Source organism: Chaetura pelagica, unplaced genomic scaffold (genome assembly GCF_000747805.2).
Source record: "Chaetura pelagica isolate M959 unplaced genomic scaffold, ChaPel_1.0 scaffold104, whole genome shotgun sequence".
Lineage (NCBI taxonomy): Eukaryota > Metazoa > Chordata > Aves > Apodiformes > Apodidae > Chaetura > Chaetura pelagica.
Genome location: NW_009953786.1, coordinates 7,952,122 through 7,976,826, shown reverse-complemented (window position 1 = coordinate 7,976,826; position 24,705 = coordinate 7,952,122). Strand labels below are relative to the sequence as shown.

The following is a 24,705-nucleotide window of genomic DNA, read 5'->3' as shown; positions in this document are numbered from 1 at the left end:
ATTAGAAATAACATTAATGAATGTTGCTAAGATGAACAGATACTTTACAGAGGAGTAAATCCTATCAGCAAATAACATGTCTAAAGAGAAATAAGATTTCACTGATCTCCTCAAATGTTGATGATTTAAACTCACCAGGTATGTTTGAAATAAAAATGTCTTTTTCTCCAACTAGTTTTATCAAACCACCATGAGAGGCAACTTGCTCTTATTACTGTTTGGCTACGTGGGGTCTGAGACAGGTTCAAACCTTTACCCCTCCAAAGTAATTTGGAAGTATAAGGTCTGCTCTGTAGACAGTGATTTCATGCTGAGGCTGCTGAGATTACTGAGCTGCCAGCTCACCAATTTAATTTAAGGACAAGCAAAGGTATTAACACATGTGTTTTGCACTCTAGGAGCACGTTGGAGCCTACATGTGTAGTCATGAAGGCAGCGAGAAGGGGAAATGCCACAGCCCACTGCTGTCTTGTGTCTTGAGCAGTGCCTCAGAGATTTTATTTCTTAAAAAAATAAAGGTATCAAAGCTAGTGCTGTGAGTGAATGTTGCATCTTATCCTAGCTAAATTCTTTCTTTTCTTGGCTTGGGTGAAAAAAAATAAACTGACAAGTGCAGGATTTCCCTGAGGAAGGGAGACTCATTCATTCTACACCTCTGTGTGTATATATTGAGTTGTGTTTATTTCTGCCTGCCTGTGTTTCTCCCTCCCAGATTTTGAGCCCATTGTTCACTTCTTTTTTTTTTTTTTTTTTTTTTTAGTGAGAACAAGTCTCACAGGTTTGACTTCCCTACCAGTTTTATGGAAGTGGGCAGCTGAGCAGAGTAGACAAGCATTATTAATGTCTCCACTGAGGGAAAAACTAATATGAGAGTTTGACCCTTATTAGGCATCAGAAAATCCATAGAAAACTAGGATTCATTTGGTTCCACTCTAACAGAACTGCTTCTTTTCTTCATTTGACCACTGAGCTGAAAAATCACGTAGTCATACAGTTCTAATTAATAGATGATCCCCAAAGGGGAGGAAAGAACATGGCTCAGAATTAATATAATTGTATATTTAAAGTATTTTGTCACTGAGTAACCTGTTGGTCAAATTTATCCTACATGTTAGAAATTTATAAAGCAGCTTGAAAGGTGACATTGGTTGTTTGCTTTTTTAGAGAAAGATGTAGACTGTATATTTTTATATAGGGGAGAAAAATCTCTCAATATAAGATTGTGATCCATGCACACCTCAAATGATGCTAGGTGAATACCATGAAAAAATATTTTCTATTATTTTTTGACAGCAACCAAAAAATTGAAGTTGAATGTTTTTCAGGATTTTAGTTGTTTGAAACTTATCCATGAGCCTTTGTATTTTTTTAGATACAATTTATACACAGTGTTCTAGAACCAGGTAGTCAAAAGGCATTTTCCATATGGAGTTTATAGCTGCTTTATATGTTCAAACCCATGCTGAGGTGTAGTCTACTGGTGAATCTATGCTTTAAATTCTCATCTCAATATAAAAAAAACACTGCAATCTGATGGACAAATGCAGGAAGTAAATGAAGTTACAAGCAGCCAAGCCAGTGCTGGAGAGGTTGTTTTAATTACAGCACAGCATCTGCAAATGCAATCTGTTCTAAAAAGAAGTGATTTAAACTATGAGGAAAGTATGACTTGTGCTGGTAAGTACACTTGAAGAGACGAAAATTTTGATGCAGATCCTAACAATTAAAATAATTTAGTTTTTAATTGATTTATCAATCTACCAGTGAATTTCCCTGTAAACTTTCAGCCATTTCATCCCATGTGCACTAAGTAGTAACGTTTTTACCGCTGGGGCTAATTTTGTACAGCAAGGAGGTGGAGGCTTTGTTTTGGTCAAGCATTGCTCTGGAGCAGCAGCTCAAGCCTCTAACCTGTGGGTCAGTTCAGACAACGGGCAACCTGATGGTGGCTGTATTTGAGGTCTCTCTGCAAAGCCAGCATTTTTTTCATGTAAAACCTGCTAAACAACCCTGCTCTCCCCCTGTCTGCAGCTCAAACAAATGAACAGTTTTTCCAATTGTGCTCAAATGAGCATATGTATCTTTTAATAAAAGATTTTTTGAATCAGAATTGTAATTTATCTCTCTGTTTAGCAGTTTCTTCGCTCAAAAATGCTTTTGAAAATCTCTCTCTTCTCTTGCCATTTTTCCACAAAATGTGCCCAGTGTCTTCCACCAAAACTGAGTTTGCTTGACACATTTAATCACAAAAATAACAAATACAAAAAAGACAAAAGACATTTTTGTGCATTACTGCATGGTTTTCTTTGTGAACCAAGTGGTTTTCTTCCTTTTTTGACACACAAGGGCCATCTATCTACAGCCAGAGGATCCTGAGATAGGAATATGCAGACTCCCCAGGATGTAAACTTGCACTACTCCTGTTTAAGCAGTGTAAAGCAGCTGATTTATACCAGCTGAGCATATGGCCTGTTGTGTACAACAAGGAGAACAAGTGATGCTGCATCTTCTGCTGTTGGCAATGTTTCCTTTTCCAGTGCTTCCTGGATTTTTTTTCTCTCCTAGCCAAACCCTTAATGTTACTGTAAATGTAAATATTGTTTTGTTTTTGCAGTTAATAGTTGTAGGTCAAATCACTTTTCCTTAGGCTTGTAAGATGTTACATGAAGAGATTGTGTACCCTAGGGTAATGGTTTGGGTTGTTTATATCTACTGTACACTTCCCCCAACATGATTTTGAATTGTATCCTGTTGCAATTAAAAAAACCCAAACAAACACCCTACTTCCTGTGTGTTGGTGGCACTGAGGTGATTTAAGTACTCGGGAGGCTCAACAATTAAAGTCATTAAACAATGAGTAGTGAGCAAAACTGAAAATTTTAATAGCCTTAGTTTTATCTTTCCTTTTCTGGTCTTCATTAGAGAATGAGAGACTTCAAAGGGGAGTGAGGAAAAAAAAAAATCTTGTAACTGCTTTCATGTCTTAGGATGGACAAAGAGAAAAGCAAATGACTAGATATGGTGGGGTTTTTTGTAGAGAAAGGAGCAGAGAATTTTAAAGACATGCACTTAGATACAGAAACAAGAGGCAAGCAAGATAAAGTCAGATGTGAACAACCTGTCATTTTTTAGTGATTCTAACATGGAGAAATGAGCAAAAACCGTTATCTTTCTTATTTATGACCCAAACTAGTATTAGTACTGTAGCATGATGAATAAGGCTGAAAAAAAAAGACACAGCTTCTCTTTAAAGTTGACTTTCTGAATGGGATTTATTATGTGCAGCATGTACTCTGGTCCTGCATACATCAAGTGAAAACAGGGAAGCAATGTGGGTGAAAGCAAAACTGGACCCAATGAATTAGGCAGGAGCTGCAAGCACACACCTGGAAGGGAGAATCCGACCCTTCGGGGTGAGTGGGAGGAAGGTGAAATATTTGGTGTGGCTCCACCTAAAATTCCTTTTCAATTACAATTATTCCTCCCCTTCTCAGGGGTGAAAGCCAGAGTTGTCCCTAATCCCAATTTCTTTTAGATTTACAGGAGACCAAAGTGACTGTGGAAATGTAGAGCACTGCTTTATAAAACTATTTAAAGAAAATTTGTTCTTGTATACAGATGTTGCTCTTGAGGAGAGCTTTCCTGGTAATGGCACTTGGAACCTACCAGCTCTACTGCTGCTGTTTATTATTGCTCATTTTACAGCATGAATTGTTGCCTTGAAATGCTGGTGGGCCAAAACTGTTTACTGAGCACGTACTAACCAGTGAATGAACTCCCATTTCCTCAGACATAATCTGCCACTTTTTTTTTTTTTTTTTCAAGCAGCTCATGTGGCCAGTGAAGATTTCCCAGACTCCATGACGTCTGTCAACTCCAGTAAGGCACGTGACCTTCACAGGGAGCTTGAAGATGAAGTGATTCCTTCATATATCGAACAGTTTGAGAGAGATGTTCAGGATGATATAATTCTGCTTGGCAGCTTTTCACTGGAACAGGTCAGAGTTAAGAACTGTAAGACAATTTTATTGCTTGCTTCATAACATGATGCTGGCTTGTTAACCTTGTACACCCCAATTCTATTTCACTGCCTGGTGATACATATATTGAAAGGGGAAAAGATAACCCATTTCGTTGGCTTGTTTTATGTGACTGGCACTTTGCTAAGCTAAGAGAGGGACCTTTATCTTTGTCTCCGTTTCAATATGAATAAAAATAGATTGCTTTCATTGCTTCTTTCCTAAATAGTGGAGTGTCTCTGACTGCTCTGTAGTAAGTATCGCAATTGAGTTTCAATCAAGAGCCTAAGCTTAGGACATCTCTCTCTGCCAAATTTAACAGAGGCTTATTCATCTATCAATGCGCAAGTTCAGGCTGGAGCCCAGGAAGGATATATGCAGCAGTGTTCATTGCACAGAGGATAAGATCATTCCCAGTTTATTAATCTGTTGTGTTTTTTAGGGTGGCAAAGCTTCCTATGGTTTTCTTTTTGTCATTTCATAGTGAAAAGAGAAAAGGTCAGGTTCATGTTGACAAAGGCACAAGTTTTCAGGGCTGAAATGATACTTGTGGGCACAAAACTACCATTTGTCCCTTTGAAAAATCTCATACTAAGACTAGGGGACAGGAAGAGAGCTTAATTGATGAATCTATCATTTTTAATTAGCAACATGAGAACGGCACACTGGCTCTGATGGGCTTAAAATAGGTTATCCAGTGACTGATAGTGATCTAAGCTTTCTTTTATTTTCAGAGGAAGTTTATAGAATTTTTTCATTGCAGAACTAAACCCCTCATCATTGCCTTCTACATATCAGTGAGGGACACAATTCCCTACCTTGGTTCTGTCCTCTAAATTCTTGGGTGGTTATATCTCATTCCTTCTGACATTTTTGTAACTATGCATCATGCATGGATGGTTTGGGGAATACTGTTTAGAGAACATGAAATGGGAGAGAATCAAGAGGGGAAAGGATGAACATGATACTAAGAACATCACCTGCATCAAGGGACTGACGGAGCAGATACCTGGGAATGGATGAACAGAGGGAAGGAACACAGCAGATTTGTCAATCTTTTTTTTACCTTCCCTCTAAACATGGTCACTGGAAGGCTGATCATCTTACTTGGACTCTTCTGGAGGTGTCCAGAAAAGCTTGTTTCCTTGACGTGAGGAAGCTATATGGTCATCCAAAAAAATGTCTGCTTTTTTAGTGGCAACTGCATATGTAATTTCACATGAAATACAACATAATACTGCATTTCTTCCTTATTTTCTTTGAAAAGAAAGAAAATCCTCATTTAATGTCATTGATTGATCTGGTCTACCATGTGTTTACAGACAGGGACTCAATACTTTATATTGCACAGAAGAGGTCTGGAATGCCTGTGTTTTCTTTCCATTCCTCCCACACACCTCTAACGTCAGTTGTCCATGCCCTGTTTAGGAATTCAGTCATACTGACTTGATATCACCTGTTACATTTACATCCTGCAATGTGGAGGGTAACAAAAAGATCACTGTAAAATCTATTTTGTCTTAGATCAGTGATGTATATGTACATCCTTTCCTTGGAAGCACACAGACATGGTGCATTTAGCCCCTTTGAACAGAAGATAGAAGGTGTGTTTGGGAGTAGGGGCTGTAAACACGTACCTCTTAGGTCATACGTATTCAAAGGCATCTAACAATAATGTGAGCACACTTGTTCTTCATTAATTGACCTTCCCGATCATCTAGTGGACCATCTTTACTCTTTGATCTCTGGATTTACCCTTGCATCATTGCTGTGTTAATGCCTTTCCACAGCAGCTACAGGTTCAGTACTAGGCTGCTGCCATGGTCTTCAGAATCTGTTGCTGCTGTATTTGGGATAGTCAGTCAAGCTCACTTTGTTTAAATGTAACTCTATTGGTTTGAAAAAGTCTGTAATTTTCCGCATGGCTTTTACATCTTATTCAGAAAGAAAACCCCACACCCTTCCCTTTCTGCTGCAGGTTTAGTGAGTAGCAAATGTACTTTAGCCAGCATAATTTATGATTAGTTAATTTAATCTGCCGTAATGACATAAAGTGAGCCTGAAACAAGCTTCTATCAATTTTGCCGTTAAAGGTAACATAATATTTTCAAATGTCTACCAAACTGAGTAATTAACCCTCGGGCGGAGCGCAGGAGTGTAACAGACATCTCTCTCACATTCCTTCGCTTTTACAAAATGAAAACAAAACAAGGCAGCCCAAGGGTTAAAAATAGCAAGTGGGAGTTTATGGTACGTGAGACTGGTTTTATAAGAGAGATTCAAAAAAAACACCTGAGATGCTGCAGTTTCTTTTTAGACTGCTAAAAATTCTCTCCAATGAGGCATCCAATTTGCACTAGAGCTTTGCTGGTAGCGTTGGCACAAGAGTACAACTTTATATTAACTATCTGTCCCTTAGTTCATTGCTTTTCTTCTCTGCTTTGTAGCTTTACAGCAAATGGGTGGCTTTTGTTTGAGCAGCAGCTCAGCATATGAGATCACCGCGATCAAAAGGTTTTGAAAGAGCAGACACACTTTCCAAAATAATTAAAAACCCAAAAGGTTTATGCAAGATTTATGTCTGGAACTTTGAGCCACATTGTTCCTGACTTCATCTTTTTGTAAAGCGAAAGCTGATAGTTGAGGTTGGTAGGAAATACACAAGGGGAGAGCTTATAGATTCTTGTAAAGAAAGTGTTAAGCAGATGTCAATGTTCTGTTAACAAACACATTAAAGAATATTAAGTCTGGAAAGCAGTATTGTTTCCTGCAACCTACCATGTAGGCCCACAGATTTCAAAAGCCCCAGTGACATTTGCTTTTAATAAAGAAAAATAAACTCTACTGAGAGAAAATAATAACTTTGGAACTGAGTTGTGGTAGAAGCTGAGCCGGTACCACCAAGGCTGGCTATGCAGAATGCCACAGAAAACCATCTGTAGAGAGACAAACCAGGGATACCTGCTTATGGGCAGAACTAGATTTTACAGAGCAGAGAAATATGTAAGGAAAGGCCTGACGTAATGCTGGCTTAACATGTTTGATTAAAGGCAAGATGCTCTCAGAAGATGAGAGACTGCTGAGGATGAGGCAAACACTGATGGATGGGGTGAGATTGCACTTGATGGGCCCTTGGCAACATAATCTTACCAGTCATTTGTTCAAATGCCATGGAAAAGTACTAGCTCTAGGATTTTCTGAGACAACTGAACTGAGACTATAGAAGTGATTACCCAGTTTTATGTGGGTTCCCTCAGAAGAACTAATGCAAGGCAATTGGAAGGATAAATACTGCTGCAGAAGTCAAGAACAACTTTCCTGCTTAGACATCCTCTTCCTGCAACTTGATTGGTGTTCTTAACTAAATGCAGTTTATTCACAACTTCCATCTGTCTCTTCAAGGTTCAGCTGCTACATTTAGCCCTCTGTGCTGGACATAACAGCTTGCAGGATTTGCAGGGTCATTACAGCTCTAATAATCAGGTTTGATCCATGACCTCAATGTGAATTACTCAAGAGCCTCTGAAAGTAAAGTACAAGTTTTGCTCTTCGGTATCAGCAGTTGAGTTATACTGGTAAGAAATTAGCTATTTGTTGCAGGTGGATAGTAATAAAATGCTGCCTTTCATCAAGAGATTTACCTTTTTGTTAAACAAAGGTTGATGCCTCTGGGCATTAGACCTAATATTCTGACAGGGTCAATATCATCACTGCTCTGACTCCTTGCCAAGTCACAGAGAGATCAATTTATATGATGATGGAGTGATCAGTTTTTCTTTGGTTAACAGTGGATAACACTTGGGTAAGATTTGGAACGGTGTAAGATGATGACAAATCTACCCTCCAACCAGGAATTTAATCAAGGGGATAAGTCATATAAAACACCAATGCATATTTTCTTGCATGTTCTACCTGGTTGGTTATATTGTCATTTATATCCTGAAAATAACTGCACACTTGCCTATACGAAAGCTGTAGCCTACAAAGCACTGTACAATCCTTTGTGGTCATTCTTCATGAATATGATACTTTTGCACCTAAGAGCAATGCAGAATTGAGGGTGACTTTTCCTCAGCTGAAACCGGGCTACTCCTTTTTGACACTTACCAGTGTCAAAGATTTTAAATTACTTTGATGCTCAAATGAGCAATTTTTTGTTGTTGTTACTTTGTTTTACTAAGAATTGCAGGTCAAGAATACAAAAGCTGGCAATGTTTCTTTTCATAGAATAGTCTGGGTTGGAAGAGATCTTTAAAAACCATCTAATCAAATCCCTCTGCAGTGAGCAGGGTCATCTTCAGCTAGATCAGCTTCCTCCGAGACCTATCCAATCTGACCTTGAATGTTTCCAGGTATGGGGAGTCTACCACCTCTCTGGGCAACCTGGGCCAGTGTTTCACCACCCTCATTGTAAAAAACTTCTAGTTTGTATCTAGTCTAAATCTATCCTCTTTAAAACCATTACCTCTTGCCTTCTTGCAACAGACCCTGCTAGAAAGTATGTCACCATCTTTCCTTTAGTCCCCTTTAAGTACTGAAAGGCTGCTGTAAGGTTTCTAGAGCCTTCTCTTTTCCAGGCTGAACAACCCCAACTCTCTTAGCCTTTCTCATAGGAGAGGTGCTCCAGCTCTCTGATAATTTTTGTGCCCCTTCTCTGGACCAGCTTCAACAGATCCGTGTCTCTCCTGTGCTAAGGGCCCCAGAACAGAACACAGTACTTCAGGTAGGGTCTCATCATCATGGCCCTCAGAGTTGCATAACCAGACCTGAAGCTGGACCAAGATCCCAGAATGTGTAGCTAAGAGACTTCTCCACAGGCTGGCAACCTGAGATTTCTAAATATCTTTATTCAATCAGGCTTGCTCCTGCTTCCCCAGTAGTAAGCCTGGGAACCCTTCAAATTTCTAAGGTTCTAAGGTTCCTTCCCCATTGCACACTCAGATGTACATTTTTTTTTAAGTGGTGTGAGGGAATGAATGAGGGAGCATGGAAATGAATGCAAACATAAGCAGAACTATGGAAAAGATGTTTTTTGTGTTTGTAAGGGGCCTGTCTCTGGGCTGTCATAATACCCATAATATTGATATAGATGCTCTTCTTAGCTAGAAATTCTCTTTTGAATGCTTTGTTCAGGCATTATATGGATTTTTAATTAAGAAAACATTGAGATGAAGTGCAAAATCTTATTTATTATATTTTTCACTTATTTTTTACTGTGTTCTATCATTTTTAAGATCTCAGGTGTAATTAAACAACTAAAGCTGTTCATGATATTCTATTGAGTTGGAACAATGAATCCTACAGCTATTGTAAATGATGATATTGCATTTGCTGCTGTTTAAAGTAATCTGACTGGTCAGCTCTCTGGCTCATTATCCTAATTCAAATTCCAGTAAGGAAGTCTATTTCTATGGTTCAATAAACAGAGGCAATTGGAAAGATTCTTCAAAGAGAATCAGTGATTGCTAAGTCCTGTCGAAGTTTAAGTGACTTCATCAAATACTGACCACCTGTTAGAAGAAGCAGAACTCACGTAAGGATCATAAAGGAATGATTGAGCATTACTGGTAAAGAGTCATGAACTTGCAAGTATCAACAGAATTAGATACAATTTTTAGTTGCTCATGTATTCTCTAGAATTGGGTTTGTTGTTTTTTTGTTGTTGCTCATGGGTGTGGTGGTTGGTTTTTTGTTTTGTTTGTTTGTTTTCCTGAAAGGCTTTATTTGCATTTTTAATACATTTGGAACAAAATTGGAGCCACAGGTGTAGTTAAGTCTACTGTTGATTGGCTTTTTTTTTATTACAGGACACTCCTCAGCAGAGTTTCTAGACTACACAGATTTTACTGAGCTACAAATAAATTAATTGCTATGGATGTTGTAACATTTTTGCTTCTGTGGTCTTACAGTACAGCTCAGTTTGTCAAGAGGAATCTTTATTCGATTATACTTTTGAGCTGTATTTCGTAGAACAGACTAATTCAGGTGGGAAAGTACCAGACCTCTGGAGGCTACCTAATTCAAAGCAGGGCTAACTTTGAGATATATCAGGTTTTCCATGTGTAATGTGTAATATGCGTTTTTAAGGGCTTTTGAGTTCACACTGCTCTGTTGGTGTGAAACATAACCAGGTCATCTGTAAGTTGTGAGGTGCAGACGTATTTGGAAAGACAGTCCAGTTGCATTACATGCATACTGACTTGCTTAGTACAAAGGTGGGAAATATTCACTGATGCTCAACCTGCTGGCAATCTGTTAACACAATTGTTCTCTCTCAGTGCTGTGCTAGACCCTTAGACAAGGTGCACTTCCAGGCCCAGGTGGTTACAATGAGAACACGCACTACAGTGCACATGTTCACTCAAAGATGTGTCAGCATAGTATGATCTTATGATACAATTGTTCATGTCAGTGTTCAAATTAGAAGAGGACCTATATTTCAGGTGAAAATGTGAAACAATATTTGCCTACAACTTTCAGCAGGGTGATGGAGCAGGATGTGGGTTTACAGGAGATCTGTTTTCTGCAGAGAAAAAATTATTAGGCATAGCAGCTTGTTATTTCTATTGTTATATTTCAGACATATAGTAAACCGTACTTTAAAGTATTGTTTCCCTCTCTGTAATTTTCGTATACTAGTTGTAAGTGAATGTCGCTTTTAATTACAAAGTGTTTAAGTTTCAGACACAAAACAGAAGATGATGTGAAAGCCAGTACAAATGGAAATTACTGGATAAAGTTAAAGCCTGTGCTTTTAGATTACAATTATGGAGACAAATTTGTGAGGCAATGCTTTATTGACAGTCAGAATAAAGAATAGGGACTCTGAAAGACAGAATAGACTGTAACCTCAGACCTAAACATCAGTTTTTATGGGGCTGTAACAAACAAATTAGTTGTTATGACTCACTTTTCCCTGTCTGCAAAACAGACTGAAAATTAGATACCTGCTTTAGGGGAGAGCAAGGGGATTAAAGGAATAAAGTTTCATGAGGAACTTTGAAAGGCTATAGAAATAATAAAAACATTCTGTGCTAAAATTAACAAACATTTTTAAATTGTGGAAGAATGGGGGAAAACCACATTAAAAAGTCTCCATATTACTGATTGCTATTTCCTTCCAGTTTCTGTTCAGCTCTTTGGGCTGTGATTTGCTGTCAGTAACCAGAAAGTAGGAAATACTGTAAAACCCTGAAGTTCATTACATATCTTATGAACATTTTTTTCCTTTTTTCATGTAAACTAATAATTTTAGATTCATAGATGAGCACGGCTCACTTGGTTTCCACTAACATTGCTTGTGCTACATGAGTTCATACTGGAGGGAATTGTGTCCCTTAATAAAATGTGTTTAGCATCTTTCATTACCTCTTCTTAGTATCTTCCATTCTAATTTACTTTTTAGGCTAAAATTACTTGAAGCCTCTTAGTAGCTGGTGGTTTCTGGACTGATCTGGAGACATCTGAACTGGAGCTTTGACAGGCTAGCACATTTCTGCTTTGAGGTCTCTTTGTAAATGGCAAGTGTCATTTCAGAGTTTTATAATTTCAGTGTTCGGTTGTGGTTGTCAGACACTCTGATAGATGGTCTTGCATACGTTTACAATACTCTGTAGATTTTTCTGAGGACATCACACTTCATGACCTTGAAGCTACATCTTTTCAACTGTGAAATAAGAAGCATCTGAAGGAGTACCTGGTGGTTCTACAGAAACTAGAGGTAGTCTCTCTGTGAACAGCAAGACAGAAATGAGAAGAGTGAATCCTCTTTTTTTAGCTGGAACAGCCTCCCTTCCCAATTTTCCTCAGTGCATGTTAAGCAAAATGTTAACATTCTTTTAATTTGTTAGCACTGTCTTCTTGGATTGGAATCCTGAATGACAACATCTCTGAGTTTTGAGGAAGTTCAGGTTCTTGTTTCTCTCACCTACTTTACAGCAGGATCTGATTTCCAGAACTGGTCAAAATCAGTGTCTTTAATACATATGTCTTATAAAAGCATCCACCTCAGTAGCAGAATACTGCCTTCCTGTGTTGACTGGTAGTTCAGTCTTCACTGCATTGTTACAGGTAATGCAATGCTTTACAATCTTATCAAATAATCAGTTGTCACTAAATGTATCTGTATTATTCAGTGTAATAAGACTGTAACATGACTATGGTAAATCTCACTTTATGTTCTGCAGTTTCAATTTTTAGAGAGAGTAGCTTGTGTAGTTCTGAGGGGCAGTTTTCCAATTCTTCTCAATCTCAGACTAAGCGTAAGAGTGGATGACCTTAAACTTGTATTTCTGATAGCATGGTCCCTACCTGAGAGCTGTGGGGATCCTGTTTATTTTTATGTATACTTATTGAAACTGGAAAATAACATTTACATCACTCAGGACGTAACAGCTAAATTCCAGAAAGGAAACTGTCCAATATAACATAACCAGACTGTCAGCACCCTCAGACCTAATGTTTGCTACAAATGAAGGAATTCTTCACTGTTTGGTTTATGAACTGTTGCCTCTGTGTCCCTGGCCTAAACTTAAGGGGAGTCTACTTCAGGTTGTTTCAGTGCATCCAGACAGAATTATTTTCAGGATCAAACCCTCACTCTGGATACGTATGTCAATATTTGCAAGTCCGACTTTCCAAATAATTGGTCTCAGCATGTTACCCCTGTCCAACATTAGTGTTGCTTGTTGAGAGACCAAGTGACAGATGTTACTGTTTCTGTACCTTTTCCTGCCCCTGTTGCCTGGTGGCACTGCTTAGATCTCTTCAGTCATCTCTGCTTCTGCACCTGTGGAACAGGTGTAATTGAGCCTATTTGTTTCCCCTCCTTGCCCTTCCTTTCTCTTAAACATTAAGAGGAAATTGTAAGGATGGGGAGACATTGGAACATGTGGCCAAGGGAAGCTGTGGCTGCCCCCTCCCTGGAAGTGTTCAAGGTCAGGTTGGATGGGGCTCTGAGCCACCTTACCTAGTGCAAGCTATCCCTGCCCAGGCAGGGGGGATTGAATCTAGATGATCATTAAGGCCCCTTCCAACACAAACCATTCTGTGATTCTATGTTTATTACTTTTTTATTGCTGTTACAAATGTCTCAGTTGCCTAAGTTTTAAATTTTATGTCCACTAAGAGTATATTGATTTAATTTTCAATTTGGAAGGAAAGTCAAGAGAGGCAGGGTTGCTTTGTTACTTTTTCCCCTCTTAAAAACATGTCCGAGGGTTTGTGGCATGTTTTTGGCAGAGCGTAACATGAATAATACTATCATGTGTTCAGGATTATGACACAATTTTACCTTCTGGTTTGTGGCTATCTCCGAGACAAGGTCACTGAAATTCCAACAGAAAATGGGCACTACAACTTCCAGACCAGGTCTTATCCAGTTACTAGACTCTTTGATTGCAATGAAGGGCACTTGTCCCACTTACCTCTCAATGCCTGAACTCCCTGTAACCTCTCTGTAGCTAACATGGAGACAACAAGACTTTCAAAATCTCACTGTGCCTGAATGGAATGTTGACTTTTCTTCCAATATACATTTTTTTCTTAATCTCAGATGGTTCTTTTGCTTGTGTTGAGGTATACAGTGCACTAGATGTTGACAATCACTGGGATTGAATGTCCAGCAGCAACCAGACTGTGAAGGAGAGGGACTTGTTGGCAGCAGTGGCCAAAAACATGGGTATTGTCTCTTGTCCTGCTGACACTGTGCTCAGTGAGCTCAGGCAAGTCACTTCTTCCCGACATCTCACTTCTCTCATCTGTTAAAATTGAGTTGACAGGACTTCTGTCACTGCAAAACACTTTGGGATGCAGAGATGGAAATTCTAGGTAAAAACTTTCATTTGGGCAATTGTTTACTGCTGGAATGAAAGCACAACCTGCACTGTGAGGTACTGATATGATTTCTCAAGGAGTGGAATGAAAGGGAAGCACTGGGATCCTCTGTGGGATCCTTGTGGGCAATGGAAAGCTGCTGGAGACCCCACTGCTAGTGTCTTCGCACTGCCTCAGCAGCACTCTGATCTGATGAGGAGGAATTGTGGGAAGGTGGATCCCACAGCACTCCTCACAGTGAGTATCACTTCATCAAGGCCAAGGCTCAACTGGCTGTTTCAAACCACAGCGGGGGAAGTACCTCACCTGAAGGTAGTAATACCAGTGCTAGGACCAACCAAAAAGAGGGAAGTAAATATGTCTCCTAAATGGTCCATTTTTACTAAATGATAGAAAATCAATTCCATTTTACTTCAAAGCCTTGCTGAATTTTGTGAGCTTTTTCTGAAGGGGAAAGGTGGTGTTTGGGTGGGGTTTTAATATTTCTCCAAATTGAAAATTACAAGAGGAATCAAGACTTACAGTTTGTGAAGTAATTTTACAGTGAAAACAGCTACTCAGCACTGATTAATGGTATTGAGTCAGGTTCTTGTTTTTGTCTGCAGTAGAAACAATACTTGCCATTATGTGTCTCTAGACTGAGCCCAGATTGAAAGACCTTTTTCAAATAGTGGTCTTGAACACGCTCTCTGAAATCAGTAGATAGGTCATTTATGTAGTAAGACCTCCAGACAGCTGATGAAAATGAGGAAGACATGCAGGAGCTGGCTCACAGCTAAAGCAGCTCCTGGTATCAGGGTGGGGAATAGTACAAAGTGGTGCAGTGATTGAGCCCTTCTGCCTTCAAACAGCACCCTGCTTTCTTCAGTGTTTCTCCAGGCGAGCTCTGAAGGATATCCAGTGCTTCCCAGATTTTAGTAATGTTGTTTTCTGAAAAGGCCGTCGATGTCTATGTTGACTTGGAACCAAACCACGTTTCATGCCTTCTTTTTGGGAACGCCCATTGTCAACAATGGGTCGTTTTTACAGTCTAGACAATGCTGGTGGTGTCATGATGAGAAAGAAGCGCTTAACTATGTGTGTGATGGTATATGTCACCGAGAAAAAAACACTTGGGTTTATTCCAGTAAATCTCTGATTCAAGGGATAATGCAGCAAAGATTATTCCCCTCTTTTTTATATTTTTTCTTCGTTTTTTTATTTATTTAGAAAAATTAACATGGGCTGCTTGGTTTTTGAAAACTTACACATTTTTTTTCCACTATTAAATTACTTCCTGGTGATGGAAATATCAGGGATTTTTTTTTCTGCATCTACTTTCCTTTAGCTTGCACACCCTTGAGGTAATTAGTGTAGGTTAAAATTTACATAACTGACTTTGGGGTTTTGCAAATAGGAAAGATGGAAATTTATTCAAGGTGGTGAATAATTCATTTTAAAACAAGTTTCCTGTTTTTTTTTTTTTTAATCATGTAGAAGATGTATTACAGACTCATAGAGGTTTTCTAAATAGGACCCTAAGCATTGAATTTTTGATATATTTTATTTCTTAGTGTAGGTACAGAAATATTAACCATGACTCATTGCACTTTTCCTGTTCAATAAGGTTTGAATAAACTTAACAAATTTATTAGGTAGATGATAAAGCTTTTTCAAAATTAGCATGACACAGTGTGACAAATATTTTACTAGGATCCAGAAGAAATAGTTTTAAATCATATTCCTATTGCCACTTCAGAGGCAGAGAGACAGAAAACATTGCTGTTCATACAGAGAACCCTGATTAATACTTTCTTTTGAATATTCATTATTTAATTAAGATGAAGAAGATAAACATGGGGATTGGGCAGCTATGGGAGTCTGGTAATATAATCAATTAAAAAAAACCCTACAAACTTCTCTGCTTCTGTCTTATTGTAAGCTTGAACTGGTAATGTCTGAATGTTGTTGTATTATTATGGTTCCTTGATATTTTACGTTGTTTTCTGTTTCATCTTATTTCTTAATCTAAATGCCCACCTCAAAAGCTGCTCTCCCAGAAGATGCATCCAGGAGACAAATTATGAACCAAAACTACCTCCTACTTTCTGAACTTAAGCTTTAAACGTCTCAGCCCAAAACTTTAAACCTCTTCCCATCTGCCACCAAACCCTGGAAACACCTGATGTCTTTCAGTTGGTACTTTTTGTTACTAAACCTTCACAGAGATTTTCGGCTTTGTTGCTGGGCAGCTCCCCCCTGAAGTCCCAGCTGTGACAGCCCCATGTCTGCAACTCACAGGGGCAATGAACATGGCAGCTTGGTCCTTGCTGCTGATGGGATGGGTCCCCTCCACCTGCAAGAGCATTTTCCTGTGGGACAGCCAAGGAGGAACAACCTGCCCTATCTCTTGGCACTGTCCCTCCTGGGCTGTGGGAATTGGCACAAGGAAGGTCCTGTCACCCTAACCAGAGAGTAACCAGCTCTGCTGGAGCTGAGACGGGACAGGAGCCAGCTCCCAGCCCTTTCTGGGGAAGCGTAGGTGGTGATTCATCAAGCTGGGGAAAGAAAATCAGTGCCAGCATTGGTGGGGGCAGGAGAGAAATATGTCCTAGTGAGCTCCAGCCAAAAGCTGTCCAGGAGGGACAGGAGGGCTTGGTTCACACTAACAGAGGAATGGTGGTGAAGAGAGCCTTGCACATAATGTGACTGCCATGCAGTCTCACTTTGAGGTAGTTTGGTCATGTCACGCATGTTTTTGTGCTTGTGTGGTGCTTGGCCAGGGCCTGGAGGATATATTTCATCCATTTGAGGCTTCCTGTGGGAGTATCAACAAATCATACTGTATTTTAAGGCAACCATGATGTCTCTAATTTTGTAGGGTTAAAAAATTAGGTTAAATGCTACTTGCACAGGTTTTTGTAGACTTTTGTGATATGTTTTTATAGTCTGTTTTTATACTCTGGCATTTTTTATTTTTGGAAATAAGTGGGATGCTTTGCCTCAACCTTGAACAGAGATTCCTAAGCTTTCTTGAAAAGCACTAGATGTTTGCCAAGAAATTTAGAGATTTAAAAGAAAACAGACACTTCATCAGCCAGACATGGATCCTCCAATAAGGATTTTTTCTCCATTGACTATTACATTGTCTCTCCATCAAAATGTTTTTTTATTGGCTTTGGGGGCTGATAAGAGTGGAAGTGGAGCATAATTTTACACTGTTTAGACAAAGGTGTAAGGTATACAGTAGGAAGACTTTTTGTGAATTTTTAGTGTTGTGTGCATGTTTTATGTCAGTCTCAAGGACACCAGTAGAAGATCCAGGTACGAGAAATGCCCTTGAATATTCAGGAAGATCTCTGAACAGTGCAGGTCAAAGGGAAAAAGCCTACAGTCTTTGGTAGGGCTATTGTTTTCAGCTTTAGCACTGACAACACAGGTCAAAAGATGTAGATGCTGGTTTCTTGATGGAGTGACTCTTTATGCTTACTGTGAAAGAAGCCTTACAGCTTCATACTGAAGAGCTGCAAAACTGCAGGGGGATAGGAGTGCTCATGTGAGTTAGCCTTCTATGCATTGAAGCCTCCAAAAATGCCAGTCCCTCTTACCAAACTTTTAATAAGTGCTGTGGTGAGACGATGCATCAAGATTTGGAGCAGGTTTAAAGTGGGGCAAGTTGTGGGTTCTGTGGTGGTCTGTGTCTCACTGTTTTGTGTGTTATATTTTGGTGCATGTGTACAAATGCACTTACACATGCATATATGTATATGTGCATATATAAGAGTACGTTAGGTGTTATAAAAATAAGGACTGGAGGGCACTACCATGCACAAGTATATTTACAAAGATTTTAAAACAGGGTTATATCTCAGTTTCCCTTGGAAAAAATGGAAAAATAGATGGAAAAAATAATGGAAAAAATAACAGAATAAAGTAATGGTGGCTGAAATTCCTAATAGTTTTTGAAAACTTTCAACCAGAAGACCAAAGGTAAATCTTTCAAATATTTCACATTTATGGCTTTTATTTCCATGTTTTTTTCGGTAAATTTGGAAACAAATTAAGTTTTTTTAAATTTTCTCTCTTTTTTTTTTTTTCTTTTTTTTCTTTTTGGCATGTGGCACTCAAAGCACCATAAGGAAGTATCTCACCACAAGAAACAAAAGTTGCTAGCCAGAATTCATGAGCTCTTACAAAGGTATGTCAGATAGGGGCTACTTTGTACTTCTATAAGACGCGCCTTCCTCCCAAAGGTCTCATAGTGCTTTACAGATATTCATGAACGGAACTTCTCTCAAACAAAGGACCTCAGGCCTAGAAAAATTAAGCCTGTACTTTTGAAAGAGGCCTCTGTTTCAGATACCTCCATTTTCAGATACCGAGCTTGAGCTCTAATTTTTAACTGCTACACACAGTGCACTTCAAAAGGTGACCAAATGGCTTCTCCCAGCACCCTTCATCCCTGCCTCTGAATGACTCTTAGAGAGTGAAGGAATTATGAATTGGAGCAATGCTTTTGTGATGAGGCTATACGTGACCTTCAGATAAATACATGTATCAAATTACCTGTAAGTAAACGAATGGAGGAAATAAATGACATGGCCAAGGAAGCCATGTTCTGCTGTGACAGCTGAAGAGCATGCTGGTGAGCACAAAAGAGGCCTAACTTCACTGAATAAATTATTCTCTTGGATTTAATATACAGGAAAAGGAGGGAAAGGAGAAAAATGGTGCAACTCGAAAAGAGATCAAATGTGGTTATTTAAATGTTTGATGCTCAGTAATGAAAACTGTTTACCTTCATAATTGTGTATTAGCAGCTAATAAAGGCAATAGATACAGTAGTTTAAAAGTAATAAAATCAACAACAAAGTGTATTTAATTTTAAATTGAATTGCAAGCAAATGGGTGTCGTAATGAACCCCTGTGTCAATGCAGTTCTAACCAAATTAAGTGAAATAATTTCCATCATGAGAAACTAAATAAGTACAAAGTTCCAAACAGATGATTCTTCTCAAGGAGAGAAGTTAACTTCTCAGATGTTTCTGCTTTATGAATTAGCTAGAGCCATTCAAGAATCATTTTCTGTTACATCTATTTAGGACAACTGGACCCAAATTGACTTAACTGCAGGTCATGGGTAAGATTTCAGAGGTGCTGCATCTATTCAGTCCTTAGCACTGGAATCTTGTCCTTAGTTCTCACTGGTCTTGGCTTAGGAAAAATTTCTATGTACCTAATTGGAACTAGTGTCTGAACAGACATTCTAACTGATTCAGCTATTGCCTGGGCATGACATTGTTCTACTGGTTGTGGGAACTAATTTGTAGCATTGTGCCAAGAACTTTGAGATGAGAACTTCTGTTTCTGAAGAGTGGATATTGAACTATGTGTTACCTAGTTAGCAAGTGTGCATGAGTCTGGGATGTTCAGCATGATTTCAGAGTCTTTCTAAATTTCTTGATAAAGAAGCATGTCAATTTTACAAATGTGGAGGCTTCTCAGATCGTCACCTAGAATGCAAAAGAGGAAAAAAGAAAGAGGACACTGGAATTTAATTTTCTAAAAGCAAGTCATAAAATACTGAAGGAATGCTTCAGAAGTGCAGTCTGGGGGAATGTAGTTGGGTTTGATTCTTGATTTTATTTTTTTTTCCCTTAACTAACACCAAATTTTAGCATTTTATTTTGTGGCTAAAAACTAAACAGGATATATAGCTTGGCAACCTAAGGGAGCCTATCTTCTGATGGCCTGTGTTGTAGATGCCCAAGCAAATCCTGAATTGCCACTGTACCCATTGCAGTGACTTGTCGTTGTCTCCGAATGACTCCTCCCAGTAGGCTGCAGGTGGCTCCCTTGACCTTCAAGGTGGCTCCCTTGACCTTCAAGGTGGCTCCCTTGACCTTCAAGGTGGCACATGGCTGGTGCTCAGCCACAGACATCCCACTCAACCTCCAGCCCTTGAGAGTGGTTGTGTCTTTGTGTTGTGCTGCCTGCCCTGGCTCCACCTGCAAGTGTGGCTGGAGTATTGCCAGCACTGGCATGGTCAACAAACCCTCCCCAGACTTTTGAAGTGGGTTGTGGAAGCAAGAGCTGAAGTGTTTTGAAGCCAGCAGGGCAATTACAGGTGTTTTTAGTTGGGGTATTTCCATCTACATACTGGTGTCGAGCAGAGACAGAGGAACAGTTCACGGTTCTGTTTCTGTTGAAAGAGAGACAGGATTGCCAAAGCGTCCAGCATTATAGTGCTTCTTGTAAATGACTTCGTTTTGCATTTGTATGTGCCATACTCTATCCATAGGGTACCATGCCTTTTGTGTATCCTGTGCACTAACAGAGCAGTGTTGGGTTATCCAGTGTAGGGCTGTTCTTAGAGTATTTTCTGGCATTCTGTGTTGCTATAGGAACCTCTCTTTAAAAAACAATAAATCTTTGAGTTGATACTATTGCCTCCAAAACTACTTTAACTACACAATAAGTTACCATATGAATGCCAAGGAAAGTTTAATGGTGCACATACAGCTGGAAATTTGCATATATGTGTATATATACATAATTTACATATATAGATTTATAGAAGTACAAAATAAGTTCTATTAGAAGATTTTAGATATCAAAGAGATATAAGATATCTTCTAAGATATTAGAAGATTTATTTGTGATATAAGACATATGTATTTATAAGATTTCTTAGAAGAAAACAGTAAGATTAATGTATCTAATGACTTTTGCAGTAATTTAAAATGACCTAATCCATAAAGAACCAGTGGTTTCCAAAAACCCATTCCAGTTTTTTTGAAGCTGTCAATCAACGGTCAAAGTGTTGACAGAGACAATGGCTTCCTGCTTCAATATTCTTAACCTAAAGCCTGAGTCCTAATGCCAGACAGAGCTGATTATACATGGTCAGTGGAACCATTTCTAATGGTTTCTTATGTTGACCTGTAGCACAGACTGACAAATATTTGTTGTTTTACCGGGGCTGTGTCTGCATTTTCATGTGCCGCTTTTTGAACCATAGCCATTTCTATGCTTTGGCACACTGTTGTTTCTCCTGTGTGCCTTGCAAGGTTTATGATATGTTTGAGGAAAACATCAAACTGTGATGTACTTCCAGTGGCAAGTGCTTTCTGTGTCTGGACTGTAGTTAATTTGTTTTCAGTTCCTCCCTTTCTGGCTGCTGTGGAGTGGGAAATCAGCCACTGAAAGCAGGGGAGAATGGATGTGAAGAAGAAATGGCACCCACCTTTGGTAACCTCGCAGATGTGAATATTGGATTAAATGGAGCACCAGGACCTTATGGAAAGGTGAGGTTCTCTTTTCCCTGATGCAAAGTGCTAAATGACTAGATCAGTTGCATTGCTTTATTATTTCTTCTTCTTCCTATTTTTTTTCTTCCCCCTCACCCCCCAATAGAGTAAGAGGATAGAACTTAGAAGGTTTCAAAAGATGCTTTCCAGCAGAAGTAACCATATGCTTAGAGGGAGTGTCTAAAGCTATTAATGATGAATCCTTTGGGCATGGCAAGAGTTCTTCAAAACGGTTTGTCAGTGCGGGCCAAGGAAAGTCTTTTTCAATGCAAATGAGACAGACTTGAAATATGATGAATCTTCTATCTCCTTTTCCTACTCGACTGACACTCGCTTTGAGGAAGGTTGTAAATGCAAGAGAGATTGTGGTATAATTCCTCAGACTGGCGTTTCTGCCCCCCAGTCACTATTCGATTATCTTCCAAATTGCTGTGTTTCAGAGAGATAAAGATTTTTTATGGCTTGCTGACTTGAAACAACCAGAAGAGCCAGAAAAGAGATGGCTAACCGGCCATGCATAGTAATTCCATTGGTAAATGACAAAATCTTTGTTTGTATGACATTTCCAAAATTACTACAGAAGATGAATCTAAAATACAAAATGTCACATTTGGCATGCAAAACTATCACTATATATTTCAGTATAAAATTCATAGAGGCGTTTAATTTAGAATGTGTTTAATAACGAAGTCTGCCTGCATCAGTAATCCTGCCTTGAGGTTTAAAAAGATTGTCTTATTTATTCACATGATGTTAATTTTTTTAATATATGATTCAGAAACCAAAAATATTAAGGTTAAATCTTCATTGTTAATTAAGATTTTCTAATTAAGCTGAAAATAATTGTCATTCAGATTAGTTTTTAAGTATGGTTTGTGTTGAGAAACAAAAGAAGTTTAACAAATTCAACTGTTTATTTAACTGCTTAATTTAATTCCAGAAGCTTTCTATCTATATGGAAATATGCTATCTCTTCCAAAATAAATCCAAGACAGGATTAAAGAAGAGATTATTAGCTACTGTAGGCTTAAACTGTGAGACTACTAAACGTAGTAGTCAAGGTAGCCATTTGATTCTGAAGTGAGGAATGGGATCTTGTATTACATTGCAATAAAAGATGACCTAGCACTAGTGTTTTCTCAAAATAATTGAAGAAATTGATTCCTTGAGGGGGAGAAAAAAATTAAAATAATCATCAATTATTTGAAGCACTAAATAAGTAGTCATTGCAGAAGCAATTTTATCCATTGAAGTCAACACTGGAGCCAAACTGGGACTCTTTGTTTTGTGCCTGACACTGCAGACTGTATTTGGGCAACACTGAAGGATCCTCTGGCACAGTGGAACAGACCTGACACCTTGATTCAGGCAACACTTGTAGGGATCATGCTGCTGTGTCTGTTCCCCTCTGCAACCCTCTGTGCTGAGCATCCAAGGAAAGCACAAGAAAGGCATTTTTGATATGCAGCACAGCATTTATTCCATACTAAGCATTCTGTAACTCAGACAACATCTTGTCAACAGCAAGTAGCAGATGTTTCCTTTTGTCTGGACATGGAATAAAGGTGCCTGTAGGGAGTTGTTATTAAACTCTACACGTGTTGCACTTTGATTACTATTTTTAAGAGAATCTGATTATATGATAATCAGAAAGTGAAAGGATAGTCTGCATATTGCACAGCACTCATAGTTTTGGTAAAGTTAATAATTAGTATAAAAACATGGCCTGCCCTGTCTTTCACTCTGTGCCTGCAGCCTGCTCATCATATCATGTATTGTGCCTATCTTGCAAAACATGTTGTATTTTTTAAAGTGTTGTTTTCCAGTTACTTCTGCCTTACTATTGCCAACTAATGGCTTCTGGTGTCATACTTCAGCAGCTTCACCTTCCCTCCAAGGATGCCAAACATTTTATTAGTAGTATTTGTGTAATTTTTATCTGTCATCTCTACGGCTTTTGACCTCCCTGACTGCAGGTCTTCAGTTAGCAGTAGGTAATTGCAGGTTGAACAAGAAGCATGTTGTCTGCTCTGTGGTAGTTATTTTCTTGAAGAAATTTGTTCTTGCTAATTGTATGGTTATAGTCAGCTCAACCCAGATCAGTAACTCGGAGCCTTCTCCCTAGGTTGACTGGTCCAAGACATTGCAGCCGATAGAAATTCACATCAAATGCCTGAGGGGAGTCAAAGATAAGGTCCCTAAAGGCCACTACACCCTGAAAATTTCTGTTCTCAGCCGCTTAGGTGGTGCCTTACTGGAGCGGCCCGAACAGAAGGAGCAGCCTTGGGCCAGAACAACACTGCCTGTTAGACACGATGGAAACTTCTACAACACTGAAATCTACTTTGGACAAAGTATCCAGACAGTAAGCAACACTTATAAAATATGTTGTCTTTGCTTTGAAAGTTAAAATACATCCACTCTTTCTTGTTCAGGCTTATATATTTAATGCATTCCATCATGTTCATAATTTATTTAATAATTTAAGGTGCAATTTAGGAATGTGCCATTTTTTTTTCTCCTAGGTTAACCCTCATCACTCACTCTAAAAGTGGCAAATGTACGCTACATCATGTAGTGTTGTCAGCTAATTTTACTTCTGTTCTCTCTTATCTATGCACCTTGTCAGTTATGTCATTTGATTTTTGTAAAGTAGCTTTAGAATAATAAATGAATGAGTGGATGTATATAAACACATGAATGCTCAAATCCTTCTGTGAGTTTTTAGCTCCACTGACCCCCATTTGCCAAAAAAGCAGCATTCAGATTATTTTGGAGGGAGCCCAAACACTTGAGGCTCTATTCTGTCTTCTGTGACTGAGGCACACATATTTTCCTGCCTAAGCATGCTGTGCATGGCAGGATTGTTGTGCATCAGTTGTACACTGTTGTAGCTAATGCCTAGTGCTGTTTGAAACATTGGTCTCAGATAAACTCTCTGGCACATGAAAGCTTCCTTACAGTTTGAAAAACAACCCCCATCTCCCTCAGTGTGGGGTTTGTTGGTTTTTTTGTGTTTGTTTTTTTTTAATGTATGTTGTAAGGCATTGGTAGAATGAGAAAGTGAGTCTTTTCCCTCTTCAATTATTTATTTTGTAGTACAACCTAAATGGTAGATTTCCTCCTCCATCCCTTCCACTATGGAAGGTGGTGTGTAGATGCAGAACAGACAGTGCCCATCCCAAAGAGTTTTCAGATAAAGCGACTTTTTTATGTATGGCACTTGTGGATAGGTAATTTTAGCTGTTGGATTTATGGTATATATAGTGCTGCTCAGTTACATTTTCTGCTTTTTAATTGCTCGTCATCTGTAAGAGATAACGTACAGTGTCTGTAAATAAAGCTGTTGGTAAGAAAAGGATCACACATATAAAGAGGGAAATCATGAATGTGACTGTCACATGGTGTTAAAACAAATGCAGGTATCTGTCAGGGGAATCACTGAGTTGAGATTCCTCCCTAGGCAGGATCACAGATCCTGCTTGCTGCCTTGAAGACAAGGTACTGTCTTCTCAGGCTTTATTGAAAGGAGAGCACTACGGGCAGTATGATTGAATGAATCC

At 38.9% G+C, this 24,705-nt stretch overlaps 1 protein-coding gene across 1 annotated transcript in view; it reads left to right on the top strand.

The window, feature by feature from the left end:
- The window catches only part of OFCC1 (orofacial cleft 1 candidate 1), a 178,926-nt gene that overhangs the window by 25,905 nt on the left and 128,316 nt on the right, over positions 1 to 24,705 (top strand). Inside the window, exons 7-10 of the mRNA XM_010000981.1 lie at positions 3,829 to 4,014; positions 17,130 to 17,232; positions 20,995 to 21,139; positions 23,268 to 23,507. Coding sequence (XP_009999283.1) covers positions 3,829 to 4,014; positions 17,130 to 17,232; positions 20,995 to 21,139; positions 23,268 to 23,507 — 674 coding nt within the window. The remainder of the gene's footprint in view (positions 1 to 3,828; positions 4,015 to 17,129; positions 17,233 to 20,994; positions 21,140 to 23,267; positions 23,508 to 24,705) is intronic.